This window comes from Hippocampus guttulatus, chromosome 8 (assembly GCF_054856545.1).
Source record: "Hippocampus guttulatus isolate MCC_2025c chromosome 8, RoL_Hgut_1.0, whole genome shotgun sequence".
Classification (NCBI taxonomy): domain Eukaryota; kingdom Metazoa; phylum Chordata; class Actinopteri; order Syngnathiformes; family Syngnathidae; genus Hippocampus; species Hippocampus guttulatus.
In genome coordinates this window covers 15,316,084-15,338,256 of record NC_141268.1, presented here as the reverse complement: position 1 = coordinate 15,338,256, position 22,173 = coordinate 15,316,084, and the positions used below count along the sequence as shown (strand labels likewise).

Sequence of the window (22,173 nt, the reverse complement as noted above, 5' to 3'; positions counted from 1 at the left end):
TCACCTTTATGGGCCACTGGGTAACCTCAGTTTAACAGTTTTTTTAAAATCCTTACTGGAAAATAAAATCTGAAACCATGGCCCCGCTCGGCTCATTGAGCATGTCATGAGCTACATGAACTGCGGATTCACAATGCAAACATTTCTATGAAACAAGACAAAGAATATTCGGTCACGCTCCCTTTTTATTGGAGATCTTTGTGAACGGCAGCAGAGCAAATATGCGAGCATGTATTTACTTGGGTAGTGCCACTGGAATCAAGCTAGTTTTGAAAAGACGCCTGAGCAAAGCAATAAGAGAGACCCAAATATGAGGAACAATACACAGATACAAAAGACTGTGAGAGCACTTTCACTGGAACAAAATTATTTATGAATTAATATATGGAGTTTATATACAGATACACACACTGTACGCGTCAATGAATTTCTACCTCCAACGGGTAAACTTTCGTTGTCTTCTCCTTCACACTAAAAGCTGAAATGATAAGTGGTTGTTGCTGTCAAACTTGTAAATTGAGGGGTTTGTAGTTTTCGAATGGATGGCTCTACGTTAAGAATGGGCAAAAGGACAGATGGATATCGTTTGAACACAGCTTTATTTGACGTCTGTACCGCAGTACGAATGAAAACACCTCCTCCGGCAACTCCAACACTTCCTGCTTTCCTTCAGCCAATCAGACGCTAGCAACATAAAAATGTTTAAGCAATTATTAAACAGAATATAATTCAGGTAACCGTAACAATATAATGCTCAAACATAAAATGATAATAATTAATAATTTAACATAAGCTTACAAACTGTTGTCTGTCTTTTTCACTCAAAAATCTCCAAACAGGCTTCACAGTTAGCATCTCACTATTAGCACTCTCCTTGGCAAAGCAAGCTAACTTGTGTTCATGCTATCGGTCATTTCACTAAACTGACACAAAACACCTGTGCTAATAATTACAAGTCTGCTCTTTAACTAAAATTGAAAACATCTCCGGGGAGATCTGAGGAACAGCAAGTGTCTCTGATGTAACCTGATCTATTTAAGAAATCATAATTAGGAGCTATTCAAGGTCAGGGATGGAGCAGGTTATCTGGCTAGATGAGCTGGATAAATTATGCAGGAAGCTCAGTCCGCGGAGGTGTTTGAAGCTTCCTTTCGTCTTGTTTTGACCACGGTGTCTTGTTTCGGGAATGCTGAGAAGCCCCGCTGCCTTGTCGATACGTTTCAAAATGCAGTGCAGCCAATGATACACCTTCCAACTACCAATCCAAGTTAGACTGTTTAAAAAATAAATCAAACGCTGACAGGCTGACTCGAGGAGTATTGCGCTGAATAGATAAAAACCTTCCTTGGTAAGACTCCCTGCTGAATGTGGAATACAGTAATGAAAAGGCCAACCTCTGTGAACGTCCACACTCCCCGAGCCGCCGATGTACCGGTACTTGTAATCTGCAGCGGGGTCTCGTAATGAACCCACATTTAATTGAAAACTGCTTCATATACTCGATTAAGCATAACCGTGTCCATTGATCCCCAGTGAAGCGCTGCAAAGCGTGGGCCGAGAGCGTGTTAATGAGCAGGATGATTGAGTAGGGGATAGGAAGGAAGTCGGCGTAATGAAGACGTGCGCGTCTATAAATACGTAACATTCAATTAAACAAAAGGTGTCAGTCGCTGCATCGTCAAATGTGATGACAAAACAAGCGTTCATTAATAACACCGAGAGTTGCGCGCACACATGTTGCTAACAAATCCAATAATGAAAAATGATAAAAAGCTGTCATACATTCATCTTTAAAAAAAAGCACCATTAATAAAATAGTTTTAATTGACTTCCAAAAGGGGAAGAGAGGCAAGCTGTCTTGCCCTCCCAGGAAAGGACGGCTGGTGGACATTATTGATGATGTTTAGCACAAAATTAGTTCCCAAAGCCCATTTTAAACCGAATAAGTTGCGCCTAGAGGAACATTTTTCACTTTTGAGTGAAACATTTCTTCTTTTTTCTCATTACTTTTCCCTCCTGCAGCTCAAAGGAACAGATGAAAAGCACCAATTGGGGCAAAAGGAATGTCAGACTGTTCGTCAAACCGCAGAGATTTATAGCCTACAGATGTAAACTGAAATACGGCACCCCACCCCTCCTTTTTTTTTTTGTCTTAACATTAGACACCTTCATTTCACAAGACGGAAAATCATCCCTCTCACCAGCCACTTCATTGGATACATCTAATGACATCCCATATAAGAAATGATGGCCATTCGATGACATTTCCTTGAGAAAGTTACAGAGAACTCTAATTGCCCCACAGGGATAAATAAAGTTTTCTGAATCTGAAGAGAAAGTTAATGATCAATATATCAAGTAGACCATTTTGCAGGCCTCGTCCTCCATGGAAACAAAATACAAAGAGTGTGGGTTTGTTGTTCTTGTGTACACAAACGGTATGGAGCGAACATTTTAGCAAGGATCAAATTCATTGTAGCATGAAAAAAAGGTTTTAGTCACAAACACAGAGCCATTGTCGTTTGCTTTCCGAGCTCTGGGGGATCCCATTTGAGAATATTTGCGTTTTGATGAAGACAAGTGAAAGGGGAAGAAACCATCCATTTAAAAAAAAAAAAAAAAAAAAAAACCCCGATATGTATCCACCATTGTAGAAGCCAATTTTGCTGTTATAGTGACGGAGTGCAGTGCGAAAAGGGACAGAGCTATGCTCATTTCAGCCAACCACTGTTTTCTGGAACCTAAAAGTATCCCTCGGGTTATATTTACTCATTCTTTCTAGCAGCTAAAGCGCTCGAGTTGTTCTGCCTGTCCATTTTGAATGGAGCAGGGAAACTAATTGGCTGATCATTGGCAAGAGTGGAAGTGCTTCAGAGTGCCAGTGCATGTAGTCCCTAGATGCCCCCATAAAAAGCTTTACAATTGCTTTTAGATGCATCAAGAACTACTTGTGCCTCAAAAAAAAAAAAATAAAAGCTCATCAAATGACTTCAACATAGTTTCTCGGAGCCAAGATGACACAAGATGGTGGCAAAACACGTGTCTAAATTAAGCTCCTCAACTCATTTCAATATGGTTTCTCAGCAAAAAAAAAAAAATCCACAAATTTGAGAATTCGCAATTGGTAATGCATGAACATGCAGGGTTTCACTTGACATGAAAAGTGTAATTCTCATGACGATGCTATACAGTTCTACACCATAGCAAACTACCGCCACAACAATAACACTGTGGATCTTGATAGAGCTGTCGTAATAAATTATGCTCCAAGTCAGCTGTAGAATACATTTTAAAATTATGCTCCTGGTCTTTAAATCACTGAATGGCTTAGATTCGGAATACATAAAAGAAATACTCTTGGAATGTAAACCGGGTGGTGTTTCTGAGGTCAGCAGACACAGGTCAATTTGTGGAGACTAGAGTTCAAAGCAAACGCGGTGCATGAGCATTTAGCTGTAATGCTGCACGCAAATGGAATAAAATGCTAACAGAACTGAAGTTAGCCCCAAGTGTGACTGCTTTTAAATCCAAGTTAAAAACTATGCCTTTTTTTTCCCCAGTACCTTATGATTTGGGTCTTTCAGAGCATTTCCATAATGAGCTTTTCCAAAATTATGCTCTTGCACTGCATGTTCTTTTCATAATTTTACTAAACAACTTTTTACTACTCTTAATTTTAAAATGTCTTAAATTCTTCTGGTTTTTCGAAATGTCTTCAGTTCATTGGCCTTTAAATGCTGTTTTGTAACTGTGTGAAGCACATTGAGTTAACTTGTGCATGAAATGCGCCATAGAAATAAAGCTGCCTTGCCTTGCCGCACAAAAGTGGCATGTGTTGTGTATGTGGTTGACTCCGACTGTACCTTAGCAGCAAAGGATGAGCTGGGCTTCTCCAAGAGGTCCCAAAGTTTCTTCCTCTTCTCCGAACAGCACGTGGTGGTAAACTCCTCGCCTTCCCGCTCTCTCATATTCTCCGCCTCTCGTTTGAGCTCCTCGTTCATCTGCTCTTTCTTTTGGTGGTACCGGGCCTGGCAGCAGGATTCCAGGTAGATCTCGTCGATGCCCCAAAAGTCCAGCTCTTGGCTGAAGGACAGGGCGCACATCTCCTCCATCATGTGCAGCTTCCCCGTGCGGTAAAAGTTTAAAATAGACGTGAAGGCGCCAGGATGTCTGTCAAAAAAGTATTCGTTGCTGTCCAAGCTGTAGTCGTCGCAGATCTCCATGATGGAGTCGTGGGTGTTGCAATCTCGCAGCTTGCCAAGTCTCGTGCGGGGCAGGCGGTCCAGTGTCCTCCACAGGACTTCGTGGAGGAGGCCCCCGACATTGAGCCTCACCCGGCGGGTGTGCTTGCTTCGGATGATGTCCACTGCGTCCGGCGGTTGCGCTCCGGATGACCTTGTCGCCACTTTGATCATCTTCGTTCGAGTCGCTCAGTCAGTGCCAAAGACGGGACGGTGGGGGTTAAGAAGACATGGTCCTCTGGGTGACCTCATCAGGGTCTGCACACTCTTGCCGTGGCTGCAACAACAACAATCGAGTGAAAACCGAGCTACATTCTGGTTCTTGTACTGAGCACTGAAGTTCAGCTCTTCTTTTTGTGGGGGACTCTACATGGAATTCCTTCACACTCCTCTATGTCCAAAAAAAGTATTCAGGTTCCCAATGGTCTTGTCATCCTCGCCTTCAAGTTACACTTCCACAAGGCCACAGTGTTCAAGTCAGGCCCAGAGCGCAGTGTGTCCCTTCGACTGATATAAATAGCTAACTTGGCTTCCCCGAGTAAAAGAGTTGGCACTTACGTTTGTTTTCCTTCTTGTATTTGGCCCTGCTCATTGAACATAAGGACAGAGAAAATGCCACTAAGGAAGTTAAGAATACATGTATTAAGACTAAAAAAAAAAAAAAAAATCAGAATACCAAAATGAAGAAGAGGCAAAAAAGGTCCCCAACTAAACTCTGGTAATTGTTGACCCTACGGAGTGGACAAAATATATACCACAGTCCTGTTGTATGCCCTGTTTGTATGAGTTGCTGCTCATTGTGTATTAAAGTAACAGTTACAGTCTGTACATTTTGCATGACTGGTTTGGATGAAGATAGTTCATGATTAACTATACAATTTTATATACAAACTGTGAGGAAACAAATAACAGCTTGAGGCAAGAACGTTTTGCCTCTTACTTGGAGAAGTGTGCGAGCTCATCTTTTCGCTTCGTCAAAGCGATGCCATTCGATCGGATCCCATTTCTTGACAGTGAGAGAGCGACAACAGGTGCTGAGGAATAACTTTAAAACTGCTTTAAAAAATAAGTGTATGTGTTTTAATGTTTTTTTTTAAATTCTATGTTTTCTCTATATCACGGATTTTAACCCATGGCCGGTGGGCCTGGCATAGAAAAGCGGATTTGAGGCACCTGCGGCAGTGTCCTACAGCGGAAATGTCAAGAGGTTTATCCACTCATCAGGGAACAGAATAGATATATTAATCTGCTTTAGGAGGCACAGACGCTCTTCTTGCTGACAAGGGTGGACGCGGGGGATCCTTACTGTCCATGACTTTAGTTGGACTCACTTGTTAATGTGACCATTACTAATGGACACTTACACCACCTAATTAGATCCACAAGGGGAGCTATCCGATATATTAAAAATTCAGCCTGTACACAGATAATAGCACAATGTATCATTTGTAGTTTAACAATGTTTATTGCAGTTTGCAGTGGTGTAATCAATATGCAGTACCTGTATTAATTGTTACAGGGGTTGGCTTTCTGTCTCGGAGGACTTTTTAGGCAACTATCTTTCATGGCCTGTGTTATACAGGTTCTCCCTTTTCGGTGTGGACACAAGTGATTGACAGTAACGTGGAGTGTTTTGCATCAAGTCTCCTGAATCTTGCTCAGCGCATCAACTTTTCATCACTTGTGGTGGAAATCAAGTTGATACTTTTTAAAAATGTGCAATTCTGCCCATGTTTCAAGAATTTAGGGACGCCATGTCATATATCTGTCATGTATGTACATGAGGGTCCACAAAGGGACATTCGGTCAGACATATACAGTATTAAAGCATGGGACCTTCCAGATTAAAAATAATCACAATAATAAAACTCCCATCACTATAGCTGTACATATTTTAACCATATGATTTGTGTCATTGCCAACATATACGTTTATTAATCAAGTTCATTTTCGAGCAAGTAGCATCCAATTTTCGGACAGTTTGTGAGCTGTCCAGTGCTGATCATTCTGTCGCTGTCTGGTGCTGAAATTTTGGCTTTTTTTAAAGAAAAAGATTTTTAAAAAATCATCGCAGTTTTGACAAGGACTTCAGCATCCATCAATTCAAGTGGTGATAATGTGCTGTCATCAGAAAGTTGAGCATGCAGGAAGACTTAACAAACAAGCGAGCCAAGAAAAGTGTTCGTACGTGTCTCCCGTGCAGCCCGGGTCATGCCGTGGACGTGCGGTGGCTTCATTTCAATCAGACACGCGCGTCAAGGTGGAGAACCCGTCCGGATCTTCTGCGCTTGGCACGGATGTGATGAAGACATCATAAGCAGCGTGGAGACATGATGGGAATGTTGCCTCCTTCTTCCCCTCTCTCTCTCTCTTTTCTTCCTCGTCAGCCGTCCTCCCCCAGGTGGGAATCAACAAGTCGAGCCGTGGAATACTTTGGATTTGGTTCGGGGGCTCCCCCCCTCGGAGTGTGCTGTATCCAGCTGGACTCCGTGTGGGAGTGTGGGCTGCTCCCGCTGCCAGGCTTTCCTTCTCTCAAGCTCCTCCAGCTCACTTTAACCCTCGCTCTGCCAGACGGCTTCAGCAGCAAAGCCACTCGGTGGTGCGAGACCAGGGTGGGCACCCCAGCCCACCAGATGGCGCTGTTTATACAGAGCAGTGATTCAGGCGTGAAATTGATTCTTCATGTAAAATTGTCCTACACCGTTTTTTTTTGTTTTGTTTTTTTTCTCATTGGCTGCTCAGTCATTATGGGAGCTCTTTCGCTGTGCAACAGGGGAGTCGGACACACAGTGGGACTTAGATATATGAGGTTTACGCTGGCATATCAAATAATAAGTCACGTTTGAAATGAATAGAAATGCTGTTTGTCTGCTCCTGCACTGCATTGTGCTGTCTGGTCTGCTTGCCTTGGCCATCAAGCACAGTATATTCTATTATGCGACAGCCACATTGTTCATAAAGATATATGCCCGTGACTATCGTTATATTGTCCATCTACATGTGTTGCTTCAGCATCCATCGATGCTATTCATTAGCCATCTATGGTGTTTTACAGCATTTGTTAGCATTAAGCTCTATGTGGTTGTTTTAAATACACCATGTGTTGTGTCTTTTTTAAGTTTGGTTTGAGAGTAAACTCCAACTGAGTGTAGCATTAAACACTCTTGAAGCCTTTGTGAGGACTCCACTCATGCCAAACTGATGCTTGTTGTTCAATGAGTTGAGTTTGGCATCAAGAACTGAGCTTTGGATTTAATTTTTTTTCTTTCTTGCAAGTAAAAAAAAAAGATGGCTTGTATCTTTAAAAATGGGGATTTTGTGCCACAAGGCAGCACTATACATATTCCTACTGTACATATGAAATATGTATGCATGCCTGCGTGTTCAAATATGGAGATGGGGAGTTCAAAGATGGATAGACAGTAAGCAAATGACCTACATAATCGTACCCATGTTAAACAAATTGAATTAAATTTGTACATTTAGCTTGTTTTTATGGGTTAAGCTAAAAAGAAATATAGAAAATAGATGACTTCTTTATTCTCAAGAATAGTACAGGTTGTACGATTCTTGTAGATTTCAGCAACACAAACACCATTACGTTTAGCCACTCATTTATGTTGTTTTTGTGTATTCTACGTTTTCATGCAATATTCATCGGCACGCGGCCTCACAATGCGTATTACACGGTACAAAGTGTCGCAACTGTCAGGAAGTGATCAACAGCTTCCCGGGGTCATCTACTGTACAAATCTAAACTTTACACTCACTCTCCAAACAGTGGGCAAGTGTGTCACTGTGACAGATGTGTGCTACAGTGTTTACAGTACAGAGAGTCCCGCTCTACACATGAATTATCGCAAGTTAACATAAAGTAACATGTTTCATAAATTACGCAATGTAGGGAGACGTAATTTGGATACATACAGTTTAGGCGTCAGAGAACATCCTGGGTTGAGACGGAAAGAAAGGGTAGCAATCTTCCCCTCAATAAACGTACGCATACACGCACAGACCATTAATAGTTAAAACAGAATGCTACAGCGGGGATTTGGTAAATTTAAAACATTTGGAAGAGTTGAGGTGACAAGGTTTTTTTATTCTATATGCGACAGAGAACCTTCTACTCGTTTGTCCAGTTTTGGGGGAAGTCACCAGCAAACCGACCCAAAATATTCTTTGAAAAACAATCATAGCAAAGGGTGGTTGAGGAGTGGTAAAAAACCCACCCGCCAGAAATTTGAAAACATATTGCAAAATAGAAAATATAAAAATAAATCTGAGAATATGCGACTCCACAGGTCTTTCTTTCTTTCTTTTTCTTTTTGTATTGATTTTGGTTTTGAATTTGATCAGTGTCTCAATGTTAGAGGCTGAAATAGGTTTACACACAGTTTTAAAATGTCATGTGAAAAGGCTCAACTCAGTGACGTGGGTCGGCGGTAGAATAATTTATATGAGAGGGTTGGCACTATCCTCCCCCATAATGCTGACACTAAAGGAAATATGACTAGAATTGAGTTGTATGAATAAAATGTGGAGAATGGCGTAGAGCACAGATATCAAACTGAAGGCCCAGGGGCCAGATCCGGCCCGCCACATCATTTTATGTGGCCCACGAATCATGTGTGTCAACTTCCATGAACCATGCTAAAATATGTACCCAAACGTCAAATTATCATGTGTAATAAATAACGTTGAGATTTCATTATAATTTTGTTACCCTGTCCACACTCACTCAAACAATAGTTGAACAAACTATTATAATTGATTTGACTGATTTCAAAACTAGTAATCCATCAAATTGTTGTGTACAGGTAATAATATATAAACATTTATTTAGTTTCACTGTCGTAACGGCCCTCCGAGAGAAGACGTAACCCCAAAGTGGCCCGCGACAAAAATAAGTTTGACACCTCTGCCGTCGAGAATCAGTCCAGATTGGCAAATTAACTTCCTGCTACCTGAATCAAAAATTGCTCTCCTCGCCAAACCGATGCAAAAGACAAAACACACTATTTCACATGTATTAATTTATTTTTAAATAGAAAAATAAATATAAAATATAAAAGTATGAAGGGAATTTTGACACATTAAACTGTACATAGTGCACCTACGCTAACATGCACATACGGATTTGTGTTGGGACTGCAAAGGCCTAGTGCGTCTTCCTGGCTTTCATGCGCACTAACAAGTCTCCTTTTGGTTGGAGCATCCCGAATCCATAATGGCTGGCGTTTATCTCCGGCATGTGAGCGTTTATGTCACACAATTCCAAATCCATATCCAACACCAAGTACACAAACCTGAATAGGAGATAAAGAAAAGACAAAGTGGGCTCCAGACTCCGATAACGGGAGGTTTTGAGGCACTGTGCTGATTCCGACACACTCACTGTCTGATGGTATTGATGGCAAACTGCTTTCCCACACAGCCATTGGTCCCTGCTCCCCACGGCATGGTGTAATATTTCAGCCTTCTGCCTCCTTTGTAAAAATCCCTTTTCGCCGATCCATCTTTATTCAGGAAGCGGTCAAACTGGAACTTCTGCAAAACACATTTACAGAGCTGGGATGAGTCGGATTTGTTGACACAAATCCCCTTCAACTCTCTGTGTCAGTGAAAGTTTTAAAATGACCTAGCGATGTCCTTCCCACGCTAATTAGCGGTGATTTTGTTTCACTGCCAAACCAATTCCTCAGAGGCATGCAGCTGACCTCTTATTGGAGGGGGAAAAAAAACAGTCCGATTTGTGTGGGAGTTTATCCCACCTCCCTGATACAAAAGTTCATGCTACATGTCCTCCCAATTGGTTCAAAGACAATGAAGTAATTCTCCGCCTGTTCGCGGCTTGTTATTTGTGAATTAATCTATTAAAATGTTCTCCGCTATTTGCAAAAAAAGAAAAAAAAATCACGTCAATGCATTTTGGGTGCTCTTTTGATGACATTAAAATGGCAACAAAGCCCTGCCCAAACAGGAATTGGTGTGAAAGGAAGTACTTTGGTGTGACTCTGTAAATGAAATACGATCATCGCCATGTCCCAATGCAAATCTCGTTCAAGGTGATGTCAGCGACGTGAGGTTCGTGACTGGCGAGGCACTGACTCCTCTGGAGTCGGATACAAAAATATGAACCAAAAATAGATTAGCCTCTATATTATATGATATTATTATACTGAAATTTTTTGGGGGGTGCGGTGATCAATCTGCCTCCGATTGTGATCGTCGATTTTCATGGAAAATGTGTGATTGGCAATCACAGATTTAAAGCCTGTGATGGCCTCTCGATCACCAAAAGTTGCCGATTGTTCTGTTGAAAACTGGTTCAATGGTAACTACCGTATTTTCATGACTATAAGGCGCCATTAAAAGTCTAAAATTTTCTCCAAAATGGACAGGACGCCTTATGATGCGGAGCGTCTTGTCTATGCGCTGAGTTCCAAAACCTGACTGACAGCCGACACGCTGTTTATATAGAGAAAAGGCGGAAGTGACTGTGGACAGGCATGCGGCAAAGAAGTCGGCCAATCAGTGAAGGGTGGGCGTGTATATATACACATATGGAGAGCGAGAGAGAGAAAAGGCAGATGTGAGTGAGGACAGGCATGCGGGGAAGAAGTCCGCCAATGGGTGAAGGGTGGGCGTGTAAGTGGACGCTAAAGGGACGCCCCAAGCAGGTACCAACACCTGTATAGAGTGTGGCTATGTGCATTGTTGCAAAACAACTTCGGTTTTGGTTTCTAAGAACCCCCGAAAATAAATTCTACAAAGAGACACGCCTACGAAGCTCAGTTCAAACTTCAAGCCATCGGTTATGCTTTTGGCATGCGTGCCCATCTCACAGCAGCGGTGAAAAACCAAGTCAAGCAAATGAACTCTGAGCTTGCCGTTATTCCCGGAGGCTTGACTAAATAACTCCAACTGCTGGACATCGGCATCAACCGGGCGTTCAAAGTAAAGTTGCGAACGGCATGGGAACAATGAATGATCGATGGCAAACACAACTTTACAAAGAGTGAGAGGCAGCGCCGGGCGAGTTACGCCACAATTTGCGAATGGATTGTGGCTGCTTGGACGAACGTGTCTGCTTGCACTGTTGTTCGAGTTTTTGGCAAAGCCGGCATCATTTCTGTGGAGCCACATGGCAATGAGAGTGACTGACAACGAGAGGGAACACGGCGTTTTTGATGGATTACCGGTACTTGCACAATTGTTCAATTCTGATACAGAGGATGAGGACTTTGATGGATTTCTGGGTGATGATTGATCGAAAAACGTGAGTACATTGTACGATGGCTAAATAAAATACAACGGAACTCAGTTTTCCGTTGCCTTTTTAAAAACGTGTTTTTAGCTTGTATCTGTATGTCTTGGCATGCTACCGTATGCTTCAAGCTAACGTGTTTTTAGCGTGCGCGCATGCATGCCGTATGTTTAAGCTGGCGTATGTTTTACCACTTTAAAATTGCGCCCAATAATACAGTGCGTTTTGTCTATGTGTAAAATACAGAAATAGCACCCATTAATGAGACTGTGCCCAACCATACGGTGCGTCGAATGGTCGTGAAAATACGGTATTCCCAAATTTTACTTGTGAAACACTCATCTTCCTCTTTTGCTGATGCAACACATCCTACTCGTACTTGATAAAATTAATGATTAATTTCATCGGGTTCTCAGGGAGAAACCGGTTCTCCTTGAGACTTTCGAAACAGGAGTTTCAGGACACATAAATCCTGAATCACAAGACAATGTCCACAATAGATTAAAACTGCCCAAAGTAGAAACAGCTCGAGTCTTCAATCTTAGATTGGCAATCAGAACAAAGTCATTTGGACAGTTGCATGCTTCGCTTACTTTGTCCTGATGTTGGAATTGATGTCGTGTTCATGTTTACTTAGTTTTCAAGGTGACTGATGACTCTTCAAGATATCTGATGGTGCCACTCGGCAAATCAAGTGAAGAACCCGTTTGAAATTCTCTCGCCTGTGGCTGATAAATCTCGACAGAGAAAAGCTTTGGCCTGGATTTGTTAGCAAACACGACATTCTTCCCTCTCACTACTCCGTGTCGATGTACCCGGGTCAAATCATCGGTAAGATCTTTATTTTAAAAGGTAATACGAAACGAATTTGAAATAATGGCGTACTGTTTTTGGTGGCATAGTTTGTGGTATACAGTATTCATGTGGGAAACTACAAACATTTTTCGGAGGCGTAAATTACTCGCGGTTTTCCACGATTCACAGTAGGGGCTCGGTCTCTATCCCATGCAACTAGCGGTAGTCTGTCAGCAACGGTTAAGCTGCAATGGGGAGAATTACACGAGCAACAGGAACACTCACCTGCGGCTCAGTGTAAATCTCAGGGTCCATTTGAGGGCTGGTGAACGGGAACAAGCACACTCGGTCTCCCTTTCGCAGTTGGTACTGTTGACCATTAGCCATTTGAATGGTTTTCTCCTGGACTACCTCTCTGGTGATGAAGGGGGCAGCAGTGAGTCTGAGGGTCTCCTCCAAGGCACTGTCTAGAGAGGAGAGAAAGAGGAGTTACGATTGAGTGCGATTTCCTTTTTCAACGTGGCTTTATTCTTTGTAGTATAAAGAATTTTGTGTATTTTACTTCAGGCACATTTTTGGACAGCTATAGGTCCTTGAGAAGATTGAACCAAAGTGTGGACTTCAAAGCCTTTCTGCATTTTTGATAGCGATAGTCGACAGAAAGATGCCAGGTAGTAAAATGCAGACAGAATAAGTCATTCTATATCATTGTTGCATTTGCGAACTATATATTGGAAAACCATGACAATGTGATCATACATCACAATCAAATCAGCTATTTTAATGGGTCCAAAGCTAGGGAGGAGTAACTGCTTTAGTGCTTTTTGTTGTTGTTGTTTTTGGTTTTTTGGGGGCACTATTCCCAATGTATGTATGCACTTAAAAAAAAAACAATTTATTGCAGATTAGTTTGCTGACCCCAAGCTAAGGCTCATGGACCTCAGTTTGAGAACCACTGGTAAAGAGGAAAACCTCAGTGTTCACCAACAGTGAACTCAAAGTCTGTGTCGCCTTCAACTCACCGAAGACCGGAGTGTTTCCACGGGAGTGGAGAAGGGAAGCATCTGTTGTTTCCATCTGGGAAATCTGCTTGAACTCGCTCCTCACCGCACTCAACGCCTTAGGATTTGTCAACAAGAATCCCAAAAGCCAAAAGGCGGCGGGACCGACGTTACCCTGCGAGCAAACAAAAAGAGGACAGTGACCACGCTGTACTATTTGTCTCACTCTGCGGTTGCATAGCGACAGCGCAGGTGCTTGTTTGGCAAAGGCAAACAGGAGCACAATGTGACATGCAACAATGGAGGGAAGAACCTTCAATCAAAACACACCACTAAACAAACAGATTGTCCTTCTTTAGCGAGTCTCCTAGTCTTATTTTGGCAAATACAGAAACGATTTAAGTAAACAAGGAAAAATCATTTGAAAGTTGATGGTGCATACCAGCTATCTGCAATCATTTGGACAAAAGTATTTCAAGTAGCGCAATGAAGACAAGATGAAAAGACCAAAAAATGCGACTGAATTTCTAATACTAATGAACAAACTCATCATTCTCAGGAACTACGTGCTTCCGAGGAATACACTATTTCTGGTGTGCAAATGGTCTTCATGATTAAAATAACATGTCCTAATGAAGCCCACAAACGCCTGACTCGCTCAAGTATGACTCGGTGTCACTTCAAAGTTGTGATTCAAAAGTGGGAAATAAAAGCGATGAATGCAGAACAAAATGATGAGTAAGTTGCCGATGGGGGCCACGTTGACATCTGATCAACACGTTGAATACAAAGAAGGAATGACTCAGAATGGAGTTTGGAATGAATGTGAGTGGAACGAGCATCCAAAGCGGCGATCACCCAAGCTCAATTTTATTTTCAAATGATATATTTTAATTTCAACGTTAAAAACGGGTTGTTATAATAATTCAGGTGTAAAAATGACACTCGGATTAGTTTATCTTGGGTGAGCGAGGACAATCTGTATATAAAAGCAGTGCGGGGGACTTAAAGTAGAAATACTTAGTTACTGTATATCAGGTATGTAGACTCTGTGTACTGTATTTAGTTTTCTGACGACTTTTTTACTTGTACCCCTTACATTTGAAAACAAACCTATGGACTTCCTACTCCTTGATTTGTCAAATAGGCTAATTACGTTTTGTCATTTTCTTTGATGCTATTGGTTTAAAAACAAACAAATAATTTTTTTTCTTCTTCCCAGCGAAAGCACTCTGTAAGTTAATGAAAGTAGAATTATTTTGTGACCAGTGTTTTTTCTTTTGAACAATATTAAAAGTTATCAAAACGGCTATTCTACATACATGAAGTGAGAGCCAAAATCTTTTTTATTTCAGCACATTTTTGGAAGTACTTTCTAAAATCCAATTTTTACTTATAATTTAGGACAGGAGTGAATCATCACCGAGTCTTATACACCAGAGTCGTCTTCTTACATAGGTAACTGTACTTTTACTTAAATACAAGGGTTAGTGTTCGTGACTCCTTTGGCCACTTCTGAATAAAAGAAGAAAGAGAACAGTGCCCTCATGTGGAGAGAAGCGCAGTATTGCAATTCAAGTTCAAAGCGAGTTCATTTGATAAAGCAACTTTGCCTCATCTCGATCAGACTTTCAATGCTTTCAATAACATCTTCGTCCTGAGGTCACGCTCACCTGAGTGGCCCAAAGTTGCAGCAGTAGCGCCCGTTTCTGCATCTCCTCGTCCGCTCCCTCCCGTTGCAGAAGTCGCCGATAGGCGTAAATCCACGCGTTTGACCCCGACTCCTCCGTCTGACCCGCCGGCGCCAAAAGCTCCCACAATCTGTTACGAGCACTCTGGACTGTCCTCCTCTCCTCTGAAAAAAAATGCAATATATGATGAGTTTGAACATCAGCAATAAAAAAAAAGAAGGAGATATGTCATCAGCACAGGTTAAGAGGTGACAGATATGTCCGTAACGACGGTTATGTGTAATAATATTATAACTGTAGATGTCACTGTGAAGCTGACTACGTCATATTAAAAACAAACAATGACACGGCACTGAGCAAATAAAGTATAGGGATCGTGTCGAGGCAGGCTGGGCAGAAAGATGATACAAATGTGAATCATATCAGGTTTCAAAATAACATTTTTACACTCCCACCCCACCCTGCATATTCATACTGTCCAGAGGTGGATTTCAATTTTGTTTTATGTTGAGAGGGAAGAAATTTTATCTGTGCTGTATGTTTCACATACGTACAGCGCATTTGACAATAAAGTTGTATTCAATTCAATTCAATATCACACAAGAGTTCATTTACGTCAATGTGACAAATCAAACAGTAAAACAGTCATGAAACACACTGGGGGAATGTGAGGGCCAATTATCCTATCATGTGACCGTTTTTGTTTGAGTAATACACTTCTTTCACTCCTGAGTGCATTTATCCTCACTGTGATTTCATGTGATAGATGAAATCAGCTCATCAGCTAACTGTGTGAGCTCAGTAAACAATGTGACATCAAAGCAGCAGGAAAGCTTGCAAAGACTTGCCAGTGATTACAACAAAGAACAAAACAAGAATTATCTCAAAATCATCTCTCTGTCGTGGCCCACATTTTCTTAACGGCACTTTTGTTCTCATCACAGAAGTCTTTGTTAAAAAAAAAAAGCATTTTGTCATAATTCATTGAACTAAACAAAACTTTTTTTAAATGTAGAGTGATGCCTGAGATACACGTGACCCCAGGTACAGGTTTTAAAGAAACGAGCTGCTGTTGGATGATTTATTAATATTATTATTTTTTGCTTGGACTTAAGAACAACAAGTAAGTAACCCTTTATGCTAAAAAATACAATGCAAGCGGCATATAAAAGCTAACGAATAGCATCAATTTTGCAGTGTTCAGCCTTCACGCAATGGCTATTTGAACACAAACGGTGGGGCAACATGTGTAGACAGACAATGTAACAACATTCACAGGAATATATTCTTTATCTGCCGAAAAGAAAAAATTACACGAATCTTCCTGCAACTTACTAATTCACTTGTGAGTTGCTATGTCTGAATTATACTGCCCCTGGGTGGCAACAGCACACACACAAGAAGAAGCAATATAATGTCTGTTGTAGTGAAGCAAAAAAATGTGGCAAAAACTGTTTAATTCTTGACATTCTATTTCATCATATCATTTCTGTATCCTTTTGCGATTATCGTACTATCTTTCTTCTTAAAAATGAATTCATGGCATTTTCATTCATTTCAATCAGGAAGTATGATTTGAGAAACGAATGTTTGAAGTTACCAACTTGGTCACGAAATGATTGGTTTTTTTAGGGGTTTTTTTCTCCATAAAGTATATACCTTGAGTGTACATAATTAATGGACTGATATGTTTATGTAATTGTAATACTCCATGGACGTAAAAAAAATAAAAAACAACAAAACATTTTCACCAAAGCATACATTCAGTAAAACACCCACCCACACACGTGTCTGAATTAACTCCTTGAGTTATTGTTCAAATGACTTGAAGTTATCCTCATTATTAATCTCTCTCTTCAATTGATCTCATTGTTGTGTCTGATGCCTGTAGATGAGCAACTACTACACAGCATGTCATCACTATGGAAACCGCAAAACAAGTGCAGCGATGATATCAAGGCGGCAGAGTGGAGGGAAGAGGTGAATAAGCGCACTCGATGAGTCATAGCAAGAAGTGGAGCAGACGGCACCTCCCGTTAGCCGCTTAATTGTCAGGGTTCAGTTAACGAGTCGTTACCTGGCTTCAAGCTTCTTCTTGCCGCCTTGGTTAAAAGGTTGTCAAACTTGCGGTACTCGTCATAGACGCTGGCAGGATCGGCGCTGTTATTATTCTGTTCTCCTCCAAAGAGCGTCAGGTAACCCGCCCTGCACATGAAAGAGTGGCGACATGAAGATATCGTGTGTTTTTCCATTCGCCCACACAATTCGTTACACGGGGGGTGTCCCGGCACTTGCACACATCTGGACACGTCTCAGACGGCTGGCGGCCTGACGTCACATGTCTCATGCTGGCCTTGTTTTGCTTACTTTTATCGCAAAAGTTCCATTTTCATGCAGGCGAGCGGAAAGGAGTCATCAAACAAGTTCCCTAAAGAGTGGGGTCATCCTAAGTTTATCTTGGGCTGTTTACAAACAAAGCAACACCGGCTCATATGTAAGCAGCAGGAGCTAAATTAATGAAGTGACTTCAGAGATTTGTTTGTATTGCACATGTTTGAACGTAATTGCGAAAAACCTGCAAGGACTGAGAACTAAGTAGTACTCAGTTGTGCAACTATAGCATGAAACAGTTTTTTTACCATTTCATTTTCCTGTTTTGGGCGTGGCATAAACGGGACCAAGTGAGGCACCTCAACCCCGCCGTGAGTCGCCATTGCTTCACCGTAGGAGAACTTGAGCGCCTTTGTTTGCATCAGTGTTGATCCGCCACATTTACAGTTGGTCAGCGAGCTATATGCCTCCACCCCAAAAATGCATCTTCCCTTTGGATAGTCCATTGGCGTGACGGCTTTTGTCTGCCTTGTTGTCAGCAGCGAGTACGCACACATCATGGTTGGAAAGGCGGAAGTGCAAGGAGGGGAAAACAAGGGGACAAAGAAGAAGAAGGAGAAAATAAAAAGCAAGACTTCACAGCGAGATAGTGGACCAGGACTTCGAGCTGGTGTTTAGAGCGCCTCGTTGTCAGCTGTGAGTATGTGCATGGCAAATGGAAGAAGGCGGGAGAAACGAAAATTTGTGCCAATTATTTTAATCAAATTTGGGCAGGACCAGTTCAGGGTGCCCCCCCCCCCCCCCCCACACTGCCCGAAGACAGCTGGGATAGGCTCCAGCATGCACTCGACCCCAGTGAGGTCAACCGCATCGGATAACGGATGGATGGATGGATGCAATTTGCTCAGGGTTGTTTATAGCACTCGTCTCCGTGGTACAAAACATCAATTTTGCCTTTACAGGAATTTCAGGGCTTCCCCCTTTAGTTTTCTGGCGAAAGGTTCTTTTGTCATAGCGAGGCATGGGCGGGTGTGTGCGTGTGGGAAGGTGAAAAAAATAGGACTGACTTGAAGAGAACTCCGTATGAGAAGTCGAAGAGTTCCGTCTGTTTCCAGTATTTCTGGTTCGGAGGCATCTCGGCTTTCAACAAGGCCTCCAGGTGTCTGCTCATGGTGCCGTTAAGTGCGGCCAAATTCATTCCCAGGAAGTGCCTGCGTACGTTCGAAGGGGGGAAAATCCGGTTAACTGCTGAGCCAGAATGAGAACTTCCTGAGTGATGGAGTTGTGACATGTACTCTGTGTCACAATAATTCATCTCAGCCTATTGACTTGGCCCTACCTACAATTTCCGCTCAGATCATGCAACATGGGGGATTTATTTTGGCACATTTCGACATGACGATCGATTGAAAGAAAAGCGGCACGCCTTCAAAAGTATTCAATCAGCGTAAAATCCCCCCACCCCCGACTACGTCACGGTTCATCTTTCGTGCCCTCGTCATGTGGAAGATTTATAGCCTCCCACCAGTAATATTCTCTGATTTCTGTAGTCCTCCGTGTGGCAGACTGACCTTTGCGGGGGAGGGGATTCTCCAAATTAAGTCATTCGTAAACATCGGCTTTGACGTTGGAAAACAATGACAACTATTTTTTAGCAATTTTCTGACACGTCACGAACCAAACCAGGAACAAATTTGTGCATTTTCTGCCCTGACATTTTGAAGAGGGATTTAAATGTATTCTAATCCGATTCATTGGGGGTTTTTTTCCATTATCAGGTAAAATGTGTTAAAAGTATTTGGTGAGGAGTAAATTTGCACGTTTTATTTTTTTAATACCCCTAATTTTCCTCTACTGTAGGGTGGGGCTGGAATTAATCCCACGCCATCAACGGTTGTTCACTGTAATTGAGGTGTACACCAGGTGAGCAAAAGTGAAACCAGAAGCTCTAAAAATAGTTGTCCTTCATTTTAACCACACAGCCGGAGTGTTTATAAGGAACAAAATGATTGCAAACATGAACACCTGGCATGACCTCAGGCCCTTGGGAGGAGGAGGAGCGAGGAGACAAGGGCGTACCGTTTCATCAGCGCTTTTGTGTGAGCGGGTTGATGATGCGGCAGGCGCAGCATGAAAATCCTCTCCATGAGCACGTCTGCATAGCGCTGAAAGTCCAGCGAGTCGCTGTCGTTGATCACACAGTCGTACGCGTGAGGATCCAGCAGCACGGTCACGTAGCGGCCGACGACACGCACCTGGACACACAATTATTTCTTGCTGAGACGCAAAGATGCAAATACGTGAAGCTACGATGTCGTTCCCGAGTACACGATGAGGACAGAAGTAATTGGGGGCATCAAGTGGCGGGAGGCAACTAAGCATTTGGATGTTTTTCAGTCGGGCTGAGCGATTTTGAAAAATAATCGAATTGAGATTCCCCCCCCCCCCCCTCAATATTGTGATGTAATATGCGATTCGTGTGTAATTCTAGAGTCACAATATAAGTCGAACGTCAGTTTACATCAATGATCTAAACAAATCTGTGGCTTTATCAGTTCAACTTTTCATGTTTCGCGAAACAAGATGTAAACATGTGGACTGCACTTCCTAAGCACTGAACTCATCTAGAGCAGGGGTCACCAACCTTTTAGAGAGTGAGAGCTACTTCATGTGTCCTGATTGTGTGAAGGGCTACCAAATTGATACACGTCTGAAATAACATTTGTACAAATGACATTTAATAATATTAGAATGTGTTATTTTTAATACTTAATGATTTTAATTTTCAGGCTCTGATCATCTTAAAGATGTCTCACAATACTGCCCGTGTTTGCATTTTTAAATCATAATTTCTACTAGCAAATCACAATCCTAGCACTGGCGGGCTATTGGTGTGGTCCTCACGGGCTACGTGGTGCCCGCCGTTGGTGACCCGTGATCAAGAAACTATTGACATGCTGTTTGATTTTATTGTATTCAGTAATTAGATTAATTCCTCTTTAATGGGTATATTTCTGGAAATAGCCTTGACATTGTGTAGGCACTGTTTGTATACACACAACTCATATGCGGTAAGCAAAAATATTCGACTGCTGTCATCATGACACAGTGCTATTGTACTCTGCGGTAATTACAACCACAACCGTGAACAGATTAAAAATGAATAATTACGACAATGTTGATGATAATTGAACAGTTGTTGGATACGGCGCTTGTATTGCGTTGGTTGTGTGTACAGTGTATTTTGCTATTTTGTCTTATAATGAGTGAAGCCACAAATTGTGTTCAACAACAAGAACAACAACAAAAAGTATGTGTTTTTTGTTGGGTTTTTTTGCTTCGAACACGGAACCTGGACATGTTATTCACATATTGGGAAGTTGGGATTTGTACCCAAAGGAACTCTCCGTTTGAATTTTTAACGCTCTTTTGGAATAGATTTGTCCATCTTAAAAGATGTTCATTTACACACGTGATATAGTCATACCTGTCAACTCATACGGTTTAGCCATCGTTCATACGGATTTTGTGGTGAATCTTACGTATATGGCCGTATCGCACAAATCATACGGAATCTGAAAATTTCCGGGGTTTTTTCTCCCCTAACAGGTAGTTCCGTTTGCTTTTGCCCAGAATGGTGCTAGTCTACTCGAATGCTTTCATTTCCAAAGTAAATATGAATGGATGCTGTAACTTCGAGCCGATGGGTCAGCATTTGGAGTTGGTGAAAAAAGTAACGCAGGAATACAACTCTGAACACAGTAATGAACACAGTAAAATAAGTAGAATGATGATTAGACATTAACCAGACATTGTATTATGGAGATCTACAATAAATATCATTGAAAATTTCGTGGGGTTTTTTCTGCCGTTATTTTGACATATAAAATGCTTTGGTATGTTACAAGGATTTTTTGCTCTTTATAAGGATTTTTTTGGTAGTTTATACAGGTTGGCGCTCCGAAAAGTTGACAGTTATGGATAATAGAAGAAACTGCAAAGTTCTCAGTGGCGTATGTACTCACTGTAAAAATGTCGCCATGCTTCTGCTTCATTCGATTCAAGAACTTGGCTGCATCTTTTCCGAATTCAATTGCGTGACCAAGCCACGGGATAGCGCCTTTGTCAAGAGGTGGATCCCTCTCCGACCTGAAGCACAAAGTCAAATCGAATCAGAGCGCTGCACCATCAGATAAAAGCAAATTAGGTTCTTTAGATAGAGACATCTGAGAAAAAACAACAACCCCAACCTGGATCTGTGCGTGGCGAGGAAGTAGAGCAGCACGACTTGAACCAGTAGGAAGACAGTGAAGATCATCTCGTGTGGAAGTTGCCCTTGACGTGGTCGAGCGTGTATGTGCTCGTGCCGCTCCTGTCACTTGCTTTAAAAAGGCACTTGGCGAACAGCCAAAACCACCCGCGCATGCGGGTGGCTGCTCCTTCCTTCTAAACGTCACGACCTCGCGTCATAATCCAACGAATTAGCCCGGTCCGACTGCGTCACTCAACACTTGTTGCTACAACAAATTGATCAGACTATCGGCAAAAGCCTATTTGGAGTTATTCGGTAGCGCTTGAAACGGTGGCAGTTGTGTGCTGACTCCGATGGAACTAACAGGAGCTTGAACAGGATCGGTTGATTCTGAACACAGCCGTATTTAGTTTTAAGTGGGTGTGCACACTTTTTCAATCAGTTATTTTTACTCAACCCCACCATAATATTCAATTCAATTGAGTAGCACAAACTGTAGGTCACATTAAGGGGGAATTAAAAACCATTCATCTTCGTTTCATTTTTTTTAGTCACAAAAATCTGGCATTTGAACAAAGGTGTTTAGGAACCTCGC

General features: G+C 41.9%; 2 protein-coding genes across 2 annotated transcripts in view; both read right to left on the bottom strand.

Moving 5' to 3' along the window:
• Nucleotides 1–6,725, bottom strand: part of LOC147201388 (potassium voltage-gated channel subfamily B member 1-like) — a 39,490-nt gene extending 32,765 nt beyond the window's left edge. Inside the window, exons 1-2 of the mRNA XM_086118504.1 lie at nt 6,430–6,725; nt 3,864–4,518 (exon numbers count right to left, since the gene is read on the bottom strand). Coding sequence (XP_085974630.1) covers nt 3,864–4,415 — 552 coding nt within the window. The 5' untranslated portion in view covers nt 4,416–4,518; nt 6,430–6,725. The remainder of the gene's footprint in view (nt 1–3,863; nt 4,519–6,429) is intronic.
• A 2,534-nt stretch (nt 6,726–9,259) lies between these two features.
• Nucleotides 9,260–21,699, bottom strand: LOC147201387 (prostacyclin synthase-like). Its single transcript, XM_086118490.1, has 10 exons — nt 21,577–21,699; nt 21,352–21,475; nt 19,406–19,581; nt 18,394–18,537; nt 17,073–17,200; nt 14,978–15,159; nt 13,326–13,479; nt 12,589–12,770; nt 9,637–9,788; nt 9,260–9,547 (listed from the first exon to the last, which is right to left on the bottom strand). The coding sequence occupies exons 1-10, from the start codon at nt 21,642–21,644 to the stop codon at nt 9,400–9,402; spliced, it is 1,458 nt and encodes a 485-aa protein (XP_085974616.1). The 5' UTR covers nt 21,645–21,699; the 3' UTR covers nt 9,260–9,399.
• Between the last annotated feature and the right edge of the window lie 474 nt (nt 21,700–22,173).

What these genes read in the sequence shown, in the direction of transcription:
- LOC147201387 (XM_086118490.1), bottom strand. Translation starts at nt 21,644, where the DNA reads ATGATCTTCACTGTCTTCCTACTGGTTCAAGTCGTGCTGCTCTACTTC. An exon ending in AAGAAGAAGCTTGAAGCCAG is followed by an intron (nt 15,160 to 17,072) that starts GTAACGACTCGT and finishes ATTTTTTTTCAG; the next exon opens with AGGAGAGGAGGACAGTCCAG. An exon ending in AGATTTACACTGAGCCGCAG is followed by an intron (nt 9,789 to 12,588) that starts GTGAGTGTTCCT and finishes TGTGTTTTGCAG; the next exon opens with AAGTTCCAGTTTGACCGCTT.